This window comes from Peromyscus eremicus, unplaced genomic scaffold (genome assembly GCF_949786415.1).
Source record: "Peromyscus eremicus unplaced genomic scaffold, PerEre_H2_v1 PerEre#2#unplaced_67, whole genome shotgun sequence".
Classification (NCBI taxonomy): Eukaryota; Metazoa; Chordata; class Mammalia; order Rodentia; family Cricetidae; genus Peromyscus; species Peromyscus eremicus.
In genome coordinates this window covers 70,389-95,233 of record NW_026734308.1, presented here as the reverse complement: position 1 = coordinate 95,233, position 24,845 = coordinate 70,389, and the positions used below count along the sequence as shown (strand labels likewise).

At 39.4% G+C, this 24,845-nt stretch overlaps 1 protein-coding gene across 1 annotated transcript in view; it reads right to left on the bottom strand.

Moving 5' to 3' along the window:
* The window catches only part of LOC131901276 (probable alcohol sulfotransferase), a 45,135-nt gene extending 20,951 nt beyond the window's left edge, over window positions 1-24,184 (bottom strand). The window contains exons 1-3 of the mRNA XM_059252488.1: window positions 24,052-24,184; window positions 22,769-22,977; window positions 21,006-21,132 (exon numbers count right to left, since the gene is read on the bottom strand). Of these exons, the coding sequence (XP_059108471.1) occupies window positions 21,006-21,132; window positions 22,769-22,977; window positions 24,052-24,184 (469 nt within the window). The remainder of the gene's footprint in view (window positions 1-21,005; window positions 21,133-22,768; window positions 22,978-24,051) is intronic.
* Between the last annotated feature and the right edge of the window lie 661 nt (window positions 24,185-24,845).

The following is a 24,845-nucleotide window of genomic DNA, read 5'->3' as shown; positions in this document are numbered from 1 at the left end:
AACAAATCCATAGCCTCTTAGTTTCTTTGGAAACAAAAGCAGAGCCTCATTTCCAAAGCAATGTATCCTTAGATCCAAATTTTGAAGTCAAAATACCTTTAAAATACATATATTGGTTTAATTTAGACTCCCATTTAATCAAATGTCTTTCTGCAGTTAAAAATCCCAATGACAATATAATCCAAATTCTGTGTATGATTTCCATGTTTATGTGGCTCACTTTTTATATTACTTTTACTGTCTCTTTAAAGACTTTACTTTTTAAAACTTTTTATTTTATATAAATCTATATTCCTTCATTTCTCTTCCAAGCCTATATTTATTTTTACACTCACTGTAATCTCTTTAGGGTTTATCACATTTGAATCTGTCTCATTGTGAATTTATTGCTTTAAACTGCAGTGGCTAGTACTGAATTGTCAGACTCTGCCTACCTCAGCTTTTCAACAGGGTGGAGATAATTCACCACTGTCTCTGGGAGCCATGCTCTCCACTGACTCCAGGAGGCCATGGGTCTGTGCTTCCATCCAGAAGTGTGTAGCCCAAAGCCTCTTCCTTTTTTCTTTTGTGTGTACTAGCAAAAACTAAATCCACCGTGCAGCATGAAGATGCCTCTGTATACTCTGGGGGGAATCTGCCATGTTACTGGTCAAGCCCACATGCCACCAACCTGCCATACTCAAGCCCTCAGGCAGCAGTTGGCCACACAGACACACTAGGAAGCTGTTTTCACCTCCTTTTAGAATCCTTTTTTTAAAAAGCTTTCTCAAGTTTTGGGTGGAAACTCTTGCCACATGTTGGGCACCAAATGTAGCTTGAAGCTTTCCTACAGCCGCTCAGACACAATTTAAACACACAGAGGCTTATATTAATTATAACTGCAAGGTCATGGCTCAAGTTTTTTTTCTAGGTAGATAATTAAATTATCCCATAAATATTAATCTACATATCTTTACATGTTCTGTGGCTTTACCTGCGTCCCAACACATGTTGCTCCTTGGACAGTTTGCTGGCATCTCTACCTGTCTCTCTCTTTGTACTTCCTGCCTGCTTCTAATCTGCCTTGCCATAGGCCAAATAGCTTTATTAATCAACCAGTTGGAGCAACACATATTCACAGCATACAGAAAGACATTTCCCCCATTACAAAGCTGTCCTCAATCTTGGTACATAAACAAAGATGGCCTTGAATTTTTGATCTATTCATCTCCACCCAATTAATACTTACATCATCCTACTCGTATGTAAATTTATTATTTGTTACATTTGAATAGAAAGGTGTCAATTTTGAGACCTAGTGGCTGTACCCACAACAAACAACCACAAAATTTTAGTGTCAGTGGTGAGTAATATTCAATAACCAGTCAAGTGTGTTCTTGCCACCTGGAAAACTTCCAGAGGAAGTCTGAAAGCTCCAGTTACAAATATGTAAAGCATGACATCTCATAATATGACAGAAAGGAAGATTACCATCAATAAAGCAACCTGTTGAGTGAAATCAAATGAAGGTATGTATCAAGGTTATATTATCACATTAATAATTACATTAATGACCAGAGTGAGGTACATAAGTAAACTGGTAGAGAGAGAGGGGAGGTGTAGGGGAAGAGGAGAGAGAGAGAGAGCAGTAAAAGGAGAAAGAGAATGGGGATTTTAAACATGTATATGTGGATAAAATACAAATCTCTAGAAACTTGTGGATAAAGAAATAAATTTTCAATGGTTTATTGTATTTTTATTTTTGTACGTTTATATGTTCTTATGTGAGTACAAGTCTGTGTGTGTGTGTGTGTGTGTGTGTGTGTGTGTGTGTGTGTGTCTACAGAGGTGAGAGTGTTGGTTTCCTCTGAAGCTAGAGTTACAGGAAGTAGTGAGCAATTCTGTGAGGGCTCTGGGAAACAAAGCACCTTCTTCTAAAAAGCATTAAGTTCTTTTGGCCAGAGCCGTCTGTCAAACTCCTATGATAATATAATTTTAAAGAATAAGTTATATTGTAAAATGAAAAGTATAAAGTAGCACAAAATGATCTCCACAACAAATACATTGTAAATGAATTAAATAGTGATACAAAAAGGAATGGTGTGGTAATGACATGACAATGGGTAAAATGCTTGTCATATAAACCTAATGACCAGACTTCAGTCTCTGTAAACCGTATAAATTAGAAATGGACAACTGACTCCACAAGGTTTTTCTCAGGTTCTTCCAAATGTTCTGTGAGAGGTGTATACTCACACAGACACTTATGCACAATTGTACACTAGATCACAATAAATAAGAAAAATTTAAAAGAAAAATATATCACGGTGTGAAGGCAAGGTAAAAGATGTGTGACAATTCAATAAGAAACAAAGATAATACAAGAAGAAGATATGAGTGGGAATTCCAAGATATTTGTCACTCTATGGAAAAAAAAAATCTAAGTGATGTTACATTAAAATTACCTACTGTTAACTTGCCAAAACCTATATCTGCTTTGGAACAGATATTTAATGAGGAATTATCTAGATCACATAAGCCTGTGGGTATATCAATGAAAGATTATCCTGATTGTTAACTAATGACGTAAAAGGTGAAGAATTATTGTGGCAGCCCCATTCTCTACTCAGGTGGGTTCAGGAAAGCATAAAGTAAGAGAATATTAACTGAAGGCAAGAAAGCAAGAGCAAACATATTTATTGTCTCTCTACTCTTGTCTGTGAATACACTGCCTTAATTACCTGCCTAGGCTTCTCATCAAAATAAACTGTAACTTGGAGTTGTAAAATAGATTAACACTTTTTTCTCTAGGTTGCTTTTTGTTCAAACAGATGCCAGTTAAGATAAAGGAGGAATTTAGAACACCATATATACAAGACCACAAAGTATGTTTTCCTCATAAAATTATAGTTGAAGAAAGTACATTGAAACTGGCAAGGGAGAAACACCAAGTCAAATGTAAAGGAAATTCTGTCAGAATAACAGATTTTTCAACTGAGATTTTTAAAATGCAGGAGGGCCTGGGACTGTATTTCAAGTTCTAAAGACAACCAATGACAACTCAGACTACTGTACCCATCAAAACTGCTTGTCATAAATAAAGGAGAAAAAATTATGCTAAAAATATGAAAATGAATTTATGACCATCAAAACAGCTCTACAGAATATACTTATAGGAATCTTTTCCAGTAAAGAGAAAAAATGAATCCACAAGGCTGCAAAAAGCAAAAGTTAACTTCAGTTTTTAAGTTGACTCAACCTAGAATTATCTGAGAGAGTCTCATTTAAGAGTTTGTATAGATCAGATTGGCTGGTGACAAAGTATTTGAGTTGTTGTCCTGACTGATGATTGGTGTGTTGGAGCCTACAGCATAGGTAGCTGTGACTGGATTTTATGAGAAAGACAACTCAGCATAAGACACTAAAACAAGTTAACATGCAGATTAGTAAAATGGTTTCTGCTTCAGTTCCTTCTGGAGATATTGCTCTGACTTCTCCCATAGATACATTATAATCTGAAAGTTTAAGCCAGATAAACAACTTCTTCCCATACATTGCTTCTGGCAAGAGTGTTTTTATCACAGAGACCATAAAGCAAACTAGACCAATAGTTAAATAAGAAAACAACTCAGTCATCTTGGTTAAATCATCAAAATGAGAGGAATCAACAAACATCTTTCACTATTGTAGTTGAAGTGCTGTGGGATGTCTTGTATGCTGTGAATATATGCTGCTAGAATTGATTGATTGATAAATAAAACACTGATTGGCCAGTAGCCAGGCAGGAAGGATAGTGTAGGCGGGACAAGGAATGAGGAGAACGCTGGGTGGAAGAAGGCTGAGTCAGAGAGATGCTGCCAGCCTGCCACGGGGAGCAGGATGTAAAGTACCGGTAAGCCACAAGCCACATGGCAAGGTATAGATTTATAGAAATGGGTTAATTTAAAATATAAGAACAGTTAGCAAGAAGCCTGAGCCATTAGGCCATACAGTTTGTAAATAATATAAGTTTCTGTGTGTTTACTTGGGGGACACTAGTGGGAGAGGTTTGCCCTGACTACTGGCAGGACGGGACACAAGAAAACTCCAGCTACAGGCTAGTAACTGAATATTAATGGTGCCAATTCCTTAATCAAAAGAAACAGTGTAGGACGTTGGATTAAAGTCCTACACTTTAGGATGTTTATATTTGTTGTAGGCCATCATATAAGACAGCTATAAACTTACAATGAAATAATGGAAAAAAGAGATTCTGGAAAAATGATGCTATAAAACAGGGATATGTTGTTGATCAAATATGACATAATAGACTTGAAATCTATTGAGCAATGATATACATTACTTCCTACTGCTTAAGGGAACAATTCATGGGGAGAACTGTACAATTACAAAGACAGGTTCACCCAGTTATGCACAGAAAATACTACTAGATGTAAAGATATAAGCAAGCATGACAGTACTTTCATTTCCAATAGTTAACACTTCATCCCAATAGAAAATAAATAGAATTAACTGACATCACAGGTAAAATGGTCTTAAAAGACATCTATAGAATATTGTATCCAAAAACTGAAGAATACACCATGTTCTCATAAGTACATGGAACTTTCTGTAAAATAGATTTGTACAAGGTCAGAAAGAACACCTTAACAAACATAGGGGGATTAAAGTAATTCCTTATGTTCTACCCCAAAACTATAAAATGTCTGTAAATAAATAAGAAAAACTCCAGAACATAAACAAAATCATGGAGAGTAAACAACTTACAACGTAATGATGAATGAGTCCTTGATAAAATTAAGAATTGAAAGATGAAATGAAACAAAAATACCACAATATTCTTTAACCTATGGGATACAATGAAAATGCCCCAAGAGGGATGTTTAAGGTTCAAATTAACTACATTATAATGTCAAAGAGATTTCTAATGAATTAGCTAACGAATTACCCTGGGGCTTTGGAAAAGGAATACGTCAAACATCAAAATTAGTAGCTGGAAAGAAAACACGGACATTAAAAAATAGTTAGTGAAATGAAAACAGCAGGAGCAACCAAACAAATCCAGAGAGTCAATGAAATAGTTTGTTCCTTCAACATATAAATAATATTGACAAAACTTTTAATAAATATAGACATATTTCTAAATGGTTTTATTAAAGAAAAGCCATGAAGCCAAATATAGGGGTGAAAGCCTTAGAGAGATCAGGGAACTAGGGAAAGCCACCAGCCAACCTTAACTCACCAACTCTGCAGCTTCCATAGAGAATGACTTCCTATCTACCCAGTCTTATATTACTTGCTGTTTGTCAACTGATTGGTCTCCTAGCCCAGATACCTCACTTCCTCTTCCTACACAGCTCAGTCATTTTCTGTCTCTCTGGACAGACTTCCAGGCCTCTATGGTTGGTACTGGGATTAATGGCATGTGTCACCATGCTTGGCTCTGTTCTCTAGTGTGGCCTTGAACACACAACGACCCTGCTTGCTAAGTGATAGAATTAACGGCATGTTTTACCACTGCCAGACTTCTTTGTTTACTTAAAATGGCTTTCTATTTTCCCTGATCTCAGGGCAAACTTTAGTTATTGATGCAAAAGTAAAACGTGACCACATTTGAGCACAAATAAAATATCACCATGGATAAACTAAGAAAAGGAAGAGAAACAGCAAAAGATAACACAGTAAGTCATGAAAGGGAATAACTCATTATGACAAGCACCAGTGAATTCAAAGATTTATTAAAGTTTACATTAAAATCATTCCACTAAACCAGAAAATCTAAAATATATGGATTAATTTCTACATAGGTTAAAACTTATCTAAATAAAACTAAGATGATATTTTAAATTTTTAAATAGGTAGATGTAGGAACAAGGCTCAGAAGTTAAAAATATTTACTTTTCTTCTAGAGGGTCAGGATTCAATTTCCAGTACCTACATGATAGCTCACAATGCCATCTTCCCGCCTCTGTGGGCACAAGACACATATCCAAAACCACACATACATGCAGCAAAACCCTTCTACACATAAAATAAAATAAACCTGTAAAATAGTCAGGCCTGACCCTGCCTCTCATCTGCCACCTCTGGAGCTAAGGGAAGGCATAGCAAATACTGTGGCTGAACAACTCAGCTACCACTGAAGCTCATATCCTCAGCTTTTAGTTGGCTCTCTCCAACATCTACTCTATGTATGAGCTGCTGGAGATGATGGAAAGAGCTGGTCCTGTGGAACCATAGCCACAGGATTTCCTTGATTTTGAGCAATAGTAGGATATCTGAGAGGAGTCTGGATGAGGGTCCACTGTTGATAGTGTAGCAGAAGCCAGAGGCCCTGAACCAGACCAGCCATTTCACCAGGCAGGCTACCTGGAAAACAGGACCCCAAGAAAGACACAGGGATCACCCAATGACAGATAAATGGAATGAGATCTACATGAACAGCCTGGACATGAGTGGGGGTAGTGAAGGGCGAGGGTCAAGGGAAAGAGAGCTTGGGTGAGTGGGAGATCCCAGCTGGATCAACAACAGAGAGGGAGAACAAGGAATAGGAGACCATGGTAAATGAAGACCACATGAGAATAGGAAGAAACAAAGTGCTAGAGAGGCCCACAGAAATCCACAAAGATACCCCCACAACAGACTGCTGGCAATGGTCGAGAGACAGTCCGAACTGACCTACTCTGGTGATGGGATGGCCAAACACCCTAATTGTCGTGCTAGAAACCTCATCCAACTACTGAGGGATCTGGATGCAGAGATCCATGACTAGGCCCCAGGTGGATCTCTGGGAGTCCAATTAGCGAGAATGAGGAGGGTTTATATGAGCGAGAATTGTTGAGACCAAGGTCGGATAAAGCACAGAGACAAATAGCCAAACAAACGGAAACACATGAAATATGAACCAATGGCTGAGGGGTCACCAACTGGATCAGGCCCTCTGAGTGGGTGAGACAGTTGATTGGCCTGATCTGTTTGGGAGGCATCCAGGCAGTGGCACCGGGTCCTGTGCTCATTGCATGAGTTGGCTGTTTGAAACCTGGGGCCTATGCAGGGTCCCTTGGCTCGGCCTGGGAGGAGGGGACTGGACCTACCTGGACTGAGTCCACCAGGTTGATCTCATTCTGTGGGGAAGGCTTTGCCCTGGAGGAGATTGGAATGGGGGGCGGGCTGGGGGGAAGGTGAGGGGGGCGGGAGGGGGGAGAACAAGGGAATCTGTGGCTGATATGTAGAACTGAATTGTATTGCAAAATAAAAATTTAAAAAAAAAAAGAACATTTGAAATTAAAGCTTTTGGGGTAAAAGGGTATGTGGTATGACACACAACAGCACCCAATGTAACTATAATGAACAAATATGTGGTGGGTAGATGGGGAATACAGAGGAGTGAACAGGTACAAGTATGCCAGAATTGGAGATGTGAGAGCTGTGACTGGTAAGAGAAAATTGCTGATGGATAGCAGAGCTTGTCATTTCCCCAGAGGGGTCAGTGAGATATTTGTTTTTTGTTTTCGTTTTTATTTTTTTTTTCATTTTTTATTTCCTTTTGGGCGGCAGGATACAAGGTTGGAGGGTAGATATGAAAGGACAGGGCAATGAGTGGGACTGATATGCATGATGAGAAGTTCCCAAAGAATCAATAAAAATTATGTTATAGAAATATTCTAAGGCCTAAAACAACAACGAGTTTGCAAAAGTAATTAAAAAATCTCTAAACAAAGAGAAATGTTCAGACCAGTTGAATTTTTCCAGACCTTCAGACAACACAATGTAGTGGGTAGCCATTCCAGCATTGATCTGGAAGTTCCAACCCCCATTGAGACTGTCACGCCTACAAGGCGGGGCCAAGGGAGGCGCCTGGGAACCCGAGATCGGGATCGGTGCCCGCCTGCTCGGTTCTGGGACCCTGGATGGTGGAGGTGGACCAAGCAGAGCTCCAGAGAACACCGCTGGACTGTGATACACCTTCCCCAGACCCCGCGACCTACCTATGCCTTAATTTGTAAGTTATGCCATTAAATAAATCTCCTTTTAACTACGTGGAGTGGCCTTAATAATTTCACCAATAACACAAAGATTATTGAACTGTTACATAAAAGAAGGAAAATAAGGCTCATTACCAAAGTATTTTTGAAGTATCATCTTGATACAAAGAACAAAGAAATATTAAACAACAAAAAAATCATATAGACCAAGATCTATGATTCACATAGCTGCAATGTTTCTCAATAATATAGTTTGATAACATGTTCAGGAACTTATCAGAAGACAGTAAAATGGCTGAACAGGTAAAGTTGTTTATTTCCAAACCTGAAGACCTAAATCCACATGGTCAACCTGCACATTTGGATATATATGGACCCACACAATATGCATATATATGTACATGCACATCTACAAGTACACACACACACACACACACACACACACACACACACACAAACATACACTATATCAAAACAACCATTCATTATGATCAAGTTGACTTTATTCCAGAGTCTCAGTGATGGGCTGGTTCAATACCCAAACATCAATCAATATAAATTAAATATTATAAATGGACTCAAGAACAGAAAACGCATTGTAATCTGTGTAGATATAGAAAAGAATTTTTGATAAAATTTATCATCCCCTCATGTATAAAATGCCAAAGAACTTAGAATAGAAGAAATATCTTTCAACATATTAGTGGACGTACATAGGAAAACTGTAGCTTACATTCCACTAGGTAGGGGGAAATCCAATACATTTCCAGTACAAGCAAGAAGAAAATGAACTGAATTCCTCCAGTCTTATTTAATAGAGTACCAAATTCTAAGATAGAAAAAAAAAATAAATGAACAAAAAAAAAGCTGTACAAATAAAAAATCAAGTCAAAGTACCTACTATTGAGTGATACAATTCTATCAGTGCAAGACTGAAAGTATTTAGCAGGGATCACTTAGATCTGATAAAGACTTTTAACAAAGCGACAGGGTACAAAATTATCAAACATAAACAGTTTTTCTCTATACCATTGATGAACAAATTGAGAAACAAATCAGAGATATCAGTCTATTACAAATGTCTAAAGAATACACCTCAGGGTAAATCTAAACAAGTTTGCTGGCTTCTAAAAATGTCCCATATAATGTTAAGGTTTGAATACTTGGTTCGAAGTTGGTGTATCTTATGGGAAGATCAGCAAGTATGAACTTGCTGGAGGAAATATGTCACTGGGGTGGGATTTAAGGTTTCAAGGACTAGCACTGTTTCGAGTGCTCTCCTTCTGCTTCCTGTTTGTGGGTTGAGGTGTGAGATCTCGGGTGTTACCCCCATGCCATGCCTGTCTCCCTGGTGCCATGCTTCCTGTAATGGTAATGATCAACACTTATCGCTCTGGAATCATAAGTTCCAAACAAAGCATTCCTTCAATAGGTTGCCTGGTTAATGGTGTTTTATCACAACAATAGAAAAGTAATGAATACACCCAGGAGGCAAAGCCCTCATTACTGAAATCCTCAACAAATTGAAGACAGAACCTTATGCATATATTAGAAGATGGAAAATGTTCCCATGGTCACAGACTAGAGAAATTCATGTTATGAAAATGCCCAAACTAACAAAAGCAATGAACAGACTCAATATAATACCAATCAAGATTTTAGTGTTATTCATAGAAATAAAAATTAGTAATCTTCAAATTATTGTGGAATGGTTGGATGCTCATTCTTAAATTCAACACTACAGAACTGTCTCTAATCCTCAGGGATCATTGCAGAAGAGGGAATGTAAATAATGTAGAAGCTGAAAAGAGAAAGAGAAGGGATGGAATGTGCTGACATGTGAGCATGACAGAACAAGTGTACTCAAGATCTTAAAACAACTGAAGCAGCTGCAAAGATCATGCATAAGACTAGCCCAAAAATGAGGTATCATGGACTGATGAGGATACTCACTGGACACTACAACTTCACAATGAAATTATGAATACTGAATGATTCTGGGTAGTAGGAAGACACTGTCCTCAGTTGGGTCCATAGTGAGGTGCCAGCTAGGTTTCCATAGGTGGTCCAAACCCCACATTCCCACAGAAGATAAAAATCATGGTTAAATTAAATGGGTCACCAATAAAGAGATGTGAAAGTTATAAAAGATAACTGTAGGGAATGGGGGTTACTAAATGTGAGAGGGAGATAAGGGAGGGAAAAGGATTTCAATAAGCAGAATATAATTTATAAATCTTTGTAATTTCTAAACAACAAATTCAATAATAAATTCATACAAAAGCACAAACAATTCCAGATAATAAAAGCATCTTGGAAAAAGATAGGACCTTATTTAAGTTATACTACAGAGATAGAGTAATGAAAACAGCAAAGTACTGACACCAAACAAACATGTGGATTAATTGAAATGAAAACCAAGACATAAGTTCACACAACTGCAGGCACTGTATTTTTGACAAAATATCAAAAACATGCATTGGAAGAAAAATCTTGGTATCTTCAGTACATGGCATTTTAGAAACTAGATTGCTATGTGTAGAAGAATGAAGTTCAATCTTAATCCTTCATCACACACGCACACACGCACACACACACACACACACATTCACACCAATTGTAAATGTATCAAGACCATCAAGAGAAGACACAACACTCTGACACAGTTGAGGAAAATACAGGAAGTGTACTTTGAGAGGTAATCACAGGTAAGGACTTTCTTTTTTTTTTTTTTCCTCAGGAACATTTTATTAGTTCCATTTTATTTTATTTTTTTTTTTAATTTTTATTTTGCAATACAATTCAGTTCTACATATCAGCCACAGATTCCCTTGTTCTCCCCCCTCCCGCCCCCCTCACCTTCCCCCCAGCCCGCCCCCCATTCCAATCTCCTCCAGGGCAAAGCCTTCCCCACAGAATGAGATCAACCTGGTGGACTCAGTCCAGGTAGGTCCAGTCCCCTCCTCCCATGCTGAGCCAAGGGACCCTGCATAGGCCCCAGGTTTCAAACAGCCAACTCATGCAATGAGCACAGGACCTGGTCCCACTGCCTGGATGCCTCCCAAACAGATCAGGCCAATCAACTGTCTCACCCACTCAGAGGGCCTGATCCAGTTGGTGACCCCTCAGCCATTGGTTCATATTTCATGTGTTTCCGTTTGTTTGGCTATTTGTCTCTGTGCTTTATCCGACCTTGGTCTCAACAATTCTCTCTCATATAAACCCTCCTCATTCTCGCTAATTGGACTCCCAGAGATCCACCTGGGGCCTAGTCATGGATCTCTGCCTCCAGGTCCATCAGTAGTTGGATGAGGTTTCTAGCACGACAATTAGGGTGTTTGGCCATCCCATCACCAGAGTAGGTCAGTTCGGATTGTCGCTCGACCATTGCCAGCAGTCTGTTGTGGGGGTATCTTTGTGGATTTCTGTGGGCCTCTCTAGCACTTTGTTTCTTCCTATTCTCATGTGGTCTTCATTTACCATGGTCTCCTATTCCTTGTTCTCCCTCTCTGTTTTTGATCCAGCTGGGATCTCCCACTCACCCAAGCTCTCTTTCCCTCGACCCTTGCCCTTCACTACCCCCACTCCTGTCCAGGCTGTTCATGTAGATCTCATTCCATTTCTCTGTCGTTGGGCGATCCCTGTGTCTTTCTTGGGGTCCTGTTTTCCAGGTAGCCTGCCTGGTGATGTGAGTAGCAGTCCAGTCATCCTTGTTCCACATCTAGTATCCTGTTATGAGTGAGTACATACCATGTTTGTCTTTCTGAGTCTGGGATACCTCACTCAGGATGATTTTTTCTAGATCCATCCATTTGTCTGCAAACCTCATGATGTCATTGTTTTTCTCTGCTGAGTAGTATTCCATTGTGTATATGTACCACATTTTGTTTATCCATTCTTCAGTTGAAGGGCATCTAGGTTGTTTCCATGTTCTGGCTATTACAAACAACGCTGATATGAACATAGCTGAACAAGTGCTCTTGTGGTGTGGTTGAGCATTCCTTGGGTATATGCCCAAGAGTGGTATAGCTGGATCTTGGGGGAGATGGATTCCCAATTTTCTAAGAAATCGCCATATTGATTTCCAAAGTGGTTGTACAAGCTTGCATTCCCACCAGCAGTGGAGGAGAGTTCCCCTAGCTCCACATCCTCTCCAGCATAAGGTGTCTTCAGTGTTTTTGATCTTAGCCATTCTGACAGGCGTAAGGTGGTATCTCAGAGTTGTTTTGATGTGCATTTCCCTGATGATTAGGGATGTTGAGCAATTCCTTATATGTCTTTCAGCCATTTGAGTTTCCTCTGTTGAGAATTCTCTGTTTAGTTCTATAGCCCATTTCTTAATTGGACTGTTGGGCATTTTGATGTCTAATTTCTTGAGTTCCTTATATATTCTGGATATCAGTCCTCTGTCAGATGTGGGATTGGTGAAGATCTTTTCCCATTCTGTAGGCTGTCGCTTTGCTTTGTTGACCGTATCCTTTGCCCTACAAAAGCTTCTCAGTTTCAAGAGGTCCCATTGATTGATTGTTTCTCTCAGTGTCTGTGCTACTGGTGTTCTATTTAGAAAGTGGTCTCCTATGCCAATGTGTTCAAGACTACTTCCTACTTTCTCCTCTAGCAGGTTCAGAGTAGCTGGATTTATGTTGAGGTCCTTGATCCACTTGGACTTAAGTTTTGTGCACGGTGATAGATATGGATCTATTTGCAGCCTTCTACATGTTGATATCCAGTTTTGCCAGCACCATTTGTTGAAGATGCCTTCTTTTTTCCATTGTGCACTTTTGGCTTCTTTGTCAAAAATTATTTGTTCATAGGTGTGCGGATTAATATCAGGGTCTTCAATTCGATTCCATTGGTCCACATGTCGGTTTTTATGCCAGTACCAAGCTGTTTTTATTACTGTAGCTCTATAGTACAGCTTGAAGTCAGGGATCGTGATGCCTCCAGAGGTTGTTTTATTGTACAGGATTCTTTTGGCTATCCTGGGTTTTTTGTTTTTCCATATGAAGTTGAGTATTATTCTTTCCAGGTCTGTGAAGAATTGTGTTGGTATTTTGATGGGGATTGCATTGAATCTGTAGATTGCTTTTGGTAAGATTGCCATTTTTACTATGTTAGTTCTGCCTATCCATGAGCATGGGAGATCTTTCCATTTTCTGACATCTTCTTCAATTTCTTTTTTCAGAGACTTAAAGTTCTTGTCATAGAGGTCCTTCACTTGCTTGGTTAGTATTACCCCAAGGTATTTTATGTCATTTGTGGCTATAGTAAAGGGTGATGTATCTCTGATTTCCTTCTCCGCTTTTTTGTCCATTGTATATAGGAGGGCTACTGATTTTTTGGAGTTGATCTTGTATCCTGCTATGTTGCTGAAGGTGTTTATAAGCTGTATCAGTTCCTTGGTGGAATCTTTGGGGTTGCTCAAGTATACTATCATGTCATCTGCAAATAGGGAAAGCTTGACTTCTTCCTTTCCAATTTGTATCCCCTTAATCTCCTTATGTTGTCTTATTGCTCTGGCTAGAACTTCAAGTACTATATTGAATAAGTATGGGGAGAGCGGACAGCCTTGCCTCGTTCCTGATTTTAGTGGAATTGCTTTGAGTTTCTCTCCATTTAATTTGATGTTGGCTGTTGGCTTGCTGTAAATTGCCTTTATTATGTTTAGGTATGTTCCCTGTATTCCTGATCGCTCCAAGGCCTTTATCATGAAGGGGTGTTGGATTTTGTCAAATGCCTTTTCAGCATCTAGTGAGATGATCATGTGGTTTTTTTCTTTGAGTTTGTTTATATGGTGTATCACATTGACAGACTTTCGTATGTTGAACCATCCTTGCATCCCTGGAATGAATCCTACTTGATCATGGTGGATAATTGTTTTGATGTGGTCTTGGAGTCTGTTTGCCAGTATTTTATTGAGTATTTTTGCATCAATGTTCATGAGGGAGATCGGTCTGTAGTTCTCTTTCTTTGTTGTATCCTTGTTTGGTTTGGGAATCAGGGTAATTGTAGCCTCATAGAAGGAGTTTGGTAATGTTCCTTCTGTTTCTATTGTATGGAACAATTTAGAGAGTATTGGTATTAACTCTTCTTTGAAGATCTGGTAGAATTCTGCACTGAAACCATCTGGTCCTGGGCTTTTTTTGGTTGGGAGACTTTTAATGACTGTTTCTATTTCGTTAGGGGTTATTGGACTATTTAAATAGTTTATCTGGTCTTGATTTAATTTAGGTATGTGGTACCTATCCAGAAAATTATCCATTTCTTTTAGGTTTTCCAGTTTTGTGGAATAGAGGTTTTTGAAGTATGACCTGATGATTCTCTGGATTTCCTCAATGTCTGTTGTTATGTCCCCCTTTTCATTTCTGATTTTGTTGATTTGGATGCTCTCTCTCTGTCTTTTGGTTAGTTTGGATAAGGGCTTGTCTATCTTGTTGATTTTCTCAAAGAACCAACTCTTTGTTTCATTAATTTTTTGTATTGTTCTCTTTGTTTCTATTTTATTGATTTCAGCTCTCACTTTGATAATTTCCTGGCATCTATTTTTCCTGGGAGACTTTGCTTCTTCCTGTTCTAGAACTTTCAGGTGTGCTGTTAAGTCACTAGTGTGAGATTTCTCCAGCTTATTTATGTGGGCGTTTAGTGCTATGAATTTCCCTCTTAGTACTGCTTTCATAGTGTCCCATAGGTTTGGATATGTGGTGTCTTCATTTTCGTTGATCTCTAGGAAGTCTTTAATTTCTTTCTTTATTTCTTCCTTAACCCATTGGTGATTCAGGTGGGTATTGTTCAGTTTCCATGAGATTGTAGGTTTTCTGTAGTTTTTGTTGTTGTTGAAATCCAACTTTAGACCATGGTGGTCTGATAGAACACAGGAGGTTATTCTAATTGTTTTGTATCTGTTTAGATTTGCTTTGTGACCAAGTATGTGGTCAATTTTAGAGAAGGTTCCATGGGGTGCTGAGAAGAAGGTATATTCTTTTTTGTTAGGATGGAATGTTCTGTAGATGTCGATTAAGTCCATTTGAGTCATGACATCAATTAAGTCCTTTATTTCTCTGTTAAGTTTCGATTTGGGGGATCTGTCCAGTGGTGAAAGTGGGGTGTTGAGGTCTCCCACTATTAATGTGTGGGGTTTTATATGTGATTTAAGCTTTAATAATGTTTCTTTTACATATGTGGGTGCCCTTGTGTTTGGGGCATAAATGTTCAGAATTGAGACTTCATCTTGGTGGATCTTTCCTGTGATGAGTATGTAATGCCCTTCTTGATCTCTTTTGATTGATTTTAGTTTGAAGTCTATTTTGCTGGATATCAGGATGGCTACACCCGCTTGTTTCTTAAGACCATTTGATTGGAAAGTCTTTTCCCAGCCTTTAATTTTTAGGTAGTGTCTATCTTTGAATTTGAGATGTGTTTCTTGTATGCAGCAGAAAGATGGGTCCTGCTTTCGTATCCATTCTGTAAGCCTATGTCTTTTTATAGGTGAATTAAGTCCATTGATATTGAGGGATATTAATGTCCAGTGATTGTTCATTCCTGTTATTTTTTGGTGGTGATGTGTGTGTACTTTTCTTCGTTGGGGTCTACTGCTGTGGCTTTATCTATTGCCTGTGTTTTCGAGGTTGTATCTGACTTCCTTAGGTTGGAATTTTCCTTCTAGTGCTTTCTGTAGGGCTGGGTTTGTGGATAAATATTGTTTAAATCTGGCTTTGTCATGGAATGTCTTGTTCACTCCATCTATGACGATTGAAAGTTTTGCTGGGTATATTAGTCTAGGCTGACATCCATGGTCTCTTAATGTCTGCATTACATCTGTCCAGGACCTTCTGGCTTTCAAAGTCTCCATTGAGAAATCGGGTGTTATTCTGATAGGTTTGCCTTTATATGTCACTTGGCCTTTTTCCTTTGCTGCTCTTAATATTCTTTCTTTATTCTGTACGTTTAATTGTTTAATTATTATGTGGCGAGGGGACTTTTTTTGGGGGTCTAGTCTGTTTGGTGTTCTATAGGCTTCCTGTATCTTCATAGGCATTTCCTTCTTTAAGTTGGGAAAGTTTTCTTCTATGATCTTGTTGAATATATTTTCTGTGCCCTTGAGTTGGTATTCTTCTCCTTCTTCTACCCCTATTATTCGTAGGTTTGGTCTTTTCATGGTGTCCCAAATTTCTTGGACATTTTGGTTCATGACTTTGTTGACTTTAGTGTTTTCTTTGACTGATGAATCTATTTCTTCTATTGTATCTTCAACGCTAGAGATCCTCTCTTCCATCTCTTGCATTCTGTTGATTATACTTGCCTCTGAAGTTCCCAATCGTTTTCTCAGGTTTTCTATTTCCAGCATTCCCTCTGTTTGTGTCTTCTTCATTTTTTCTATTTCCTTTTTCAGGTCTTGGACTGTTTCCTTCATTTGTTTCATTGATTTTTCTTGATTTTCTTTCAGTATTTTATTGTTCTCTTCCAGGACTTTATTGATTTCTTCTAATTTGTTTGCCCTTTCCTCTAGTTGTTTACAGCGTTCTTCACATTTTTTTGTCTTTTCCTCTACACGAGCCTCTAGCTTCTTCATGATGACATTCATAAGGCTATTTTCTTCTGCTTCTTCCAATTTCTGATGTTCAGGTCTAGGTGTTGGAGGAGGGCTAGGGCCTGGTGATGGTGTATTAATATTCATTTTGTTGTATGTGTTTCTGCCTTGACGTCTGCCCATCTCCTTGTGGTTCGTTCCTGGCCTTATCCGCACACTTGGTTCAGAGCTGACAGATTCAGGAAGTCTCTCTCTCTTGTCCAGATGGGAGCTCTCTTGTCCAAATTGGAAGTCCGGGGCAGGATGGAAGCTCTTGTTCAGAAGGGAAGTCCGGGGGAGGATGGGTGCTCTCCTCTCTCTCTCTCTCTCTCTCTCTCTCTCTCTCTCTCTCTCTCTCTCTTTCTCTCTCTCCTCCAGATGGGAAATCCACGGCAAGATGGGAGCTGGGGCCAGCCTCTAAGTCTCAAGAAGAGGCTTGGGGCTCAGGCAGATGGGCGTGGGGGCAGGGCGTGGAGACTGCAGGGTCTGCCAGGGGTCTTGGAGAAGGAGATCCTTCCCGGTGGGGCTAGAAGGGCACCTGCCCGGGGACCAGAACCTGGGCCCAAGTTGGGCAGGTCTTCCCCGGAGTGGCTGGTGCCCAGGGATGGGGTCGGGGGCAAGCTAGGGCACTCACCTGTGCTTCAGAAGGGAAGTCCTGGGCAAGATGGGAGCTGGGGGGCCTGGCCTCTAAGTCTCAGGCAGAGGCTTGGGGCTCAGGCAGATGGGCGTGGGGGCAGGGCATGGAGACTGCAGGGTCTGCCAGGGGTCTTGGAGAGGGGGATCCTTCCCAGTGGGGCTAGAAGGGCACCTGCCCGGGGAGCAGAACCTGGGCCCAAGTTGGGCAGGTCTTCCCCGGAGTGGCTGGTGCCCAGGGATGGGGTCGGGGGCAAGCTAGGGCACTCACCTGTGCTTCAGAAGGGAAGTCCTGGGGAAGATGGGAGCTGGGGGCCGGCCTCTAAGTCTCAGGAAGAGGCTTGGGGCTCAGGCAGATGGGCGTGGGGGCAGGGCGTGGAGACTGCAGGGTCTGCCAGGGGTCTTGGAGAAGGGGATCCTTCCCGGTTGGGGTAGAAGGGCACCTGCCCGGGGTCCAGAACCTGGGCCCAAGTTGGGCAGGTCTTCCCCGGAGTGGCTGGTGCCCAGGGATGGGGTCGGGGGCAAGCTAGGGCACTCACCTGTGCTTCAGAAGGGAAGTCCTGGGCAAGATGGGAGCTGGGGGCCGGCCTCTAAGTCTCAGGAAGAGGCTTGGGGCTCAGGCAGATGGGCGTGGGGGCAGGGCGTGGAGACTGCAGGGTCTGCCAGGGGTCTTGGAGAAGGGGATCCTTCCCGGTTGTGGTAGAAGGGCACCTGCCCGGGGTCCAGAACCTGGGCCCAAGTTGGGCAGGTCTTCCCCGGAGTGGCTGGTGCCCAGGGATGGGGTCGGGGGCAAGCTAGGGCACTCACCTGTGCTTCAGAAGGGAAGTCCTGGGCAAGATGGGAGCTGGGGGGCCTGGCCTCTAAGTCTCAGGCAGAGGCTTGGGGCTCAGGCAGATGGGCGTGGGGGCAGGGCGTGGAGACTGCAGGGTCTGCCAGGGGTCTTGTAGAGGGGGATCCTTCCCAGTGGGGCTAGAAGGGCACCTGCCCGGGGAGCAGAACCTGGGCCCAAGTTGGGCAGGTCTTCCCCGGAGTGGCTGGTGCCCAGGGATGGGGTCGGGGGCAAGCTAGGGCACTCCGGTAAGGACTTTCTTAATGCTACTCATCTCACTCAGAAAATAAGGCAAATACTCAACAAGTGGGACCCCTTGAAATTAAAAGTTTTCTATCCACCAAAGGAAATCATTAACCATGTGAAGATTCAGCTAATAAAATGGAAGGAAGCTTTGCCAGTTATATGCTTCCAGACAATGTGTATCTAGTATCTAAAAAGAATTAAAGATAATAAAATATTTAATACAAACAAAGAAATGGATCAAAACTTTTGGTATGGAACTAGAAACCATACCATAAAAGAAAGAGAATGCCTCATATGAATTTTGAAAGTGTTCATCAACATTAGCTATCAAGGAAAGACAAATAAAAACTAAAAATTACTTAGGAGTCCATCTTATCTATGTCAGAATGGCCATTGTTATTTAAAAAACTTATGCCAGAGCTGTAACACAGAGAAAATGCATCTCAGAAACAACAAAAAAGAAAAAAAAATAAATGTTTGAAGTGTATGTTGAAAATGTTTGAAAATAAAGATAACTCAAATATAAAGGGATGAGAAAGGAGTAGTTGCAAGTAATGGACAGGAGTGTTGAATGATAATATAGGCTTATATTTTTCTTGTTCTAAATTTCTCATGGATTTGGGGGTCTTGTGGTCCAAAATTGGGTGAAATATAAGCAATATTGAAAGTATAACATTTAATATGAAGTTTCCCATCTTCTCTTTTGGAAACCAATTCTAACTGTACATGAATCCATTAAATTGCATAGACTCTGAGTCTCAATAATTTTGGTGAATCTGGTTTTTATTTATGTACAAGTTGCTTTATAATAAAATTTAGTTGTTTTTTTTAATTTTCATAAAAATTGTGGGGAAAGAAAAACACTGTTGGGACTGAAAACTGCATAGCCAATACTTAAATCACTGTGGGAATCATTAACAAAGATGAAAACAGAAATTCCATATCACCCAGCTATCAAAAATTAGGTATATACTCAAACTAGGTAGGTATATACTACTATAGACATAGATATATACAACAGCATATACTTGAACAGTTGTGCTAATTGCAGCTCTATTCACAATAGATACAGAACAGGTTTAGCCTAGATGCCCATCAACTGAAAATAGATGAGATTGTGATATGTACACACAATAAAATTTCATTCAGCTTTAAAGATGAAATTATGAAATTCACAGTAGAATATTTGGAACTAGAGACTGTAATTAATGAGTTAACACAAGCACAGGTAGACAAACACTGCATCTTTTGTCTCATATTTGGATCCTAGACAAATTTTTAGCATGTTTACCTTGATCTATATATAAAGGAGAGGAAGGCAGAAAAGAACCACTAGAAGTGTAGCAAGAAAAAAGAGACCTTAAGAAGAGAGAAGTACCAGGACACATATGGTATCAATATGAAGGAAGGGAATATGAGACTGATCGTGTGGATGCAAAGATGGGGTGGGTAAATTAGGGACAGAATTAAGCAAAACCAAGAATATATGAAAATGCCATATGCCAACTCATTGGTTTGTAAAGTCATTTAAAATTTTATTAAAGAGTTTAAATCAAGGCAACTTTCATGAGCAGATACTACTGCTCCAGGAAGTTATTGGTTATAAAATGAAAACTGCATTGCTATTATTGGGATACCTCTCTAAGAGTTGTTGCCTAAAACGGGCCTGAGGATCCAAATAATGTAGGCAATTGTCACTATTGTCAGTTGCCCACAAAAACTGATTGGGAAGACCCTATTTCTTTCTTTTTTCTTTTTCTTTTTTCTTTCTTTCTTTTCTTTTTTTTTTTTTTTTTTTTTTTGCTTTCGAGACAGGATTTCTCTGTGTAATTTTGGTACCTGTCCTAGATCTGGCTCTGTAGACCAGGCTGGCCTTGAACTCACAGAGATCCACCTGGCTCTGCTTCCCGAGTGCTGGGATTAAAGATGTGTACCACCACTGCCCGGCTAGACTTTATTCCTAAAGCCAATCTCATAGTCTTGTCACACAACGTAAGGAAAGAAAATTGGGAATGAGCTGAAATACGCCTATTCTGCTGAATAGTCTTCATTGTAACAGAAGGTTTATGAATGATTCTAGTGGGACAATCTTGTCAATAATATTACTATATGGACACTGATATCTATATTTCAACCATCCATACAACATACACCCACTGGCGCAATAACTGCAATTGTGGTATCAGAGTAACTAATCATTTTCTGATTGAGAAGTCTTCACATCTGATATAGTCAGCATGTTCAAATATTCATGATGAGGAAGAAATAGGTTGTTGCTATCACTGTTGTTCTGTTAACCACAAGGTATAACATTTTAATTAGTACTAGAAAGACTAGATACTCCAAATATTGCCAGGATTGTTAGTCATAGGTCAAGCTGTAGCTGTGCCATTAGGCAGTGGCTTGTGGGAACAGGAAGACTTCGCAATTAGGTTTGTAATGGTAATGATCCTTGGATTGGTTGGTAGAGTGTAGAGGAATAAGATGGAGGGAGCCAAGTTAAAATACAGAATATACTAAAGGCTTGAGTTGTAACCAAGTTAGATAACATAAATGACTTGGGGGTTAAATCCCAGCATTAAAGAAACTGAATATTGAAGTGAGTGCTTATAGTCTTAGAACTCATGAAGGGCAGAGAGGACGAGCAGATATCCAAGTTAATCCCTATCTGCATAGAGAATTCAAGGCCAGCCTAATCTGTATCACAACTTATCTCCATAAATGTAACTGAGCCTCCCTCAACCCGTATATTTAACAGGACACTCACGATTTCCTTTGAGGAACCATTCAATGTAAGTTCTTAGTGACTCTGGATTATCAACAAGGTTTGTGTTACCTTGGAAAAAATAACCAGACACAAGAACATCTCTGGGATTTCTGATGATATAGATCACCTTAAATGGAAAAACATGTAAATGAACGTCAATATAGTTGTAAACCAATTTTATCTGGCATAGTTTATATGAAAAGTCAATCAAATATCAGTGAGGTTTCCAAAAATATTTATTATTTTTATTTGAACAAAATATGAACAGAAGTGCAAAATGTCTATATTTATCAGAATTTTCTTTTATAATTTTGATTTACAAAAATGTAACAGCAAAATGACTGAGGTCAGTAATACTGTAATAAAACCAACAGCAACAATAAAAAGACAAGATTGATTCAATACTTATAAAGATCAATATTTTACAAGGTGAAAGACTATCCATCCACTGTGAAAGAATGTTTTATATACATGGAATAATGCATACTGTGCTAAATTTATCTTCAAAATGACAAACTAATTGGTTTCTGTAACTGTAACTATAAAAGAAAACTCTCAAAAGAATCATTATGCAGAGTTTAATGCTAAAGTTTCATTGCAAAATGGTGAACACAAAGACCCATGAGCACCTAAAAAATGCTGAGATTGAAAGAAATGGGAAAAGCATAGCAATTGGTTATACAACACCAATTTCTTAGCCCTGAAAACATAATACAAGTAACATTGTACATACTGAGCAGATTGTACCAAGGTACTTAGGACTATGTAGATACATATACAGATGTAACAACAAATAATGAAAAAACACAAATTTGTAAGACAGAGAAGAGGGGTATGATGGTAAGCCTGGAGATAGGAAGAAGGGGGAATAATGTATGTAATTATAGTATAATCTCAAAACAGAAGAAATAGTTTAAAAAAATTAATGAAATGAAATAAATATTTTGTCCCAATGCTCATTGTGACATTATTATATAATTCATCTTGTGGGCCTTAATTTCTCCAGACACAAGTTTTCTAAATCCACATAAGACACAAATATAGCTTTATGATCACAACTTCATTGTGATAGTTTCAAGAGACATTATTTTCTACATTTGTCTTTGTGTTTAAGCATAAATAATAATAGTTTCTAAGGTGTGGGGATTTCCACAAAACTTTCTTATTAACACTGAGCAAAGATGTGTCAGAACCTGGATATTTCTGATTCCTTTAGGAGATCCCCTATCAGTGATGTCGGTGATTTTTGTGGCTACTGATCTTAATGGACAGTTAGACACAGCAAGACACAATGAATACAGATAAGCCATGGTTGTTGAACAATCTCCCAGATTACAGCATTAGTGCCTGTTCAGGCTACTTCCCCTATGAGCAACTCTGCTTGGGTGATTCACCCATTAGGTTTCGGCTATATGTAGAACCAATTTTAGCTAAATGACTTTGATGACAACAAAACAGTAATATCCACTGTACACTAGAGTTTGACCTCTACTTGACCTGTATGTGTAGTCCCTGAATGCCCTACTGTGATAACACAGTTTTTTGCATTATATCTGCCCAGGATCACTGAGAGGTGGTTGATATCATGGTACTCTGATATAGTCTGAGGAGGGGACAGATTAGTATCACCTAGTACATGAAAATCCCAACTTCCCTCTCCAAATCTACACAGAATGCATTTCAGGCAGAGGTCCAGGGCCCAACGCAGTAGAATAAGTTCAACGAGCATTTGGCCAAAGATTTCTCAACCACTGGACACTTACCTTGGCCTTGGATCTGAAGAAAGACTTGGGGAAAAGATGGAAAGGGAGGTGGGAGGTCATGAAGCGTGGTCCTTCCTTATTGATTAATATTGGAAATCCCCTTTGAGTCTCTATCCAGGGTGAACGGTCCCAGATAGGCACAGATTGGATCCATTTGGGATTTCCCTTGGTCTGAATCAAGCAGACAATCTCAATCAGCCAGTTAGTTCCTGAACAAGAAGGAAAAGTTATTGACACTCATATCAAAAGCACTTCTGAAAAGCCTTCAATAGAATATACAACCATACAGTTTACAATGTAGCTGTTTCCAAGCACAAAAGCATGTGGTATTTGCAATATCCACATCGTGTAAGTACAAAATATATTCTTCCAGAAGATTGAAAATACTTCACCTAACAAAACTGAGAATCTTTACTCAGTAAACCCTACCTGCCTATTGAACATTCCCTTCAGTCAAGATCCATTCTGTTTCTGTGAATTCAACTATTCCAGATATTTGTCAGGGATGCAGTCATGGTATCTGTCCTTGAGATTGAAACATTTTATTTAATACAGTGTCATTAAGATGCATCCATCCTGCACTGTATGTATTAGTACTGCTTCTCTTTAGCTTAAATAAATTCCATGGTCTATTTACCATACACACATGTATTTGTGATTATATGCTCATTTGTCAATGAGTGTTTCTCTAGCATTATTCTCTGGGCTATTATCTGAATCCTTTTCCTGCACTCCACTGTCCTTAGATTTTTCATGTTATTGCCCTTTGATGTTAGCAACCTAATACTTAACCAATGGTTACTGCTTCTGCCATCTGCCACACTCCTACCCCGAATGACCATGATGCCTTTCTTGCTTCCTTGAGTTTTGAGACTCTTTCCTCTACTTGAAGAAGGTCCATGGTAATTCTTCTGACGTTGTCCTCTTCTCCACATATTCTTACATTCATGCCTTTGTTTCTTGATGCTCTTTTATCTGTTTATTCTCATCAATATCTCTTCCACATAGAGAGAAACAAATGCCACAATCTGCTTTAGGAAACACTGTCATTGCTCCAAGGATCAGCTCAGGCACTGCTAGTGCCTAAACTGCTCCACTGACAACATTGGTTAGGTTAGAGTTCTTTCTCTTAGTAATAATGCTCTCAGATACAGCTCTTCAAGCCCACAAACCATTGAAAACATGAGATATATAAATCATTCCATTCACCACCTAAATGAAGGATGATTAAAGCCCAAAACTTCCACAGACAGTTCAGGATCATTCTCAGTGATGTTCCTTACCTGATTTAGGATAACTCACTATGACCGTGTCTTCATCTCTGATCACAAACTTATCACGGCTTTCTTCAATAATTTCTCTTTTATACACTATAGCAGGGAAAGCTATTCCTTCAAACCAAAAGTAGGCTGACATCCCAAAGAACTCTTTCTTGGTGCTGTAAGAATTCCAGCATTGATCACTGTTCAGATTAAAGCAAATGCTGAGAGGTAAAATTTATAGTGCAGTCAAAAAATCATTAACATCCCAAAGTTTGTACTGAAATGAGCTGCTGATAGGAAGAAATATAGATTGCAGAAACCAGTCAAAGGTTGCTGTATTAAGCAACTGTGAACTTATTCAGAGATTATTCTAGAAAATTGTGAGCCTGAGGTCATGGCCCCAAACCAGAAACTCAATAACAAGTACTTAGATATTGAAATAAGGCTTAGTTAAAATATTTCCTAATACAATTAAGTATTCACAATGGTTTCAAATGTGCAAAAAATTTACAGAGACCATAAAAAATGTTGCCCTGAAAAAAAGTTGCCATGTACAATCATTTTTTTTTAAAGTAGGGATTGTTTTCGATATATATAGTGCCTTTACTATACCTCAGCCTCGTTTTTCCACTCCAATGCTTTCCTTCCTTTCCCATATTCATGATCCCTTCTTTAATTTTCACTTCTATGTTGATAAGTTCACACATTTACATAACATACAGAGTCCATTTACTTCTCTTTGTATGTGAATATATCCTTAGATGAGCACTAGGGTTTGAACAACCAATATGGGATTTCCCCTCCTGAGGCAGTTG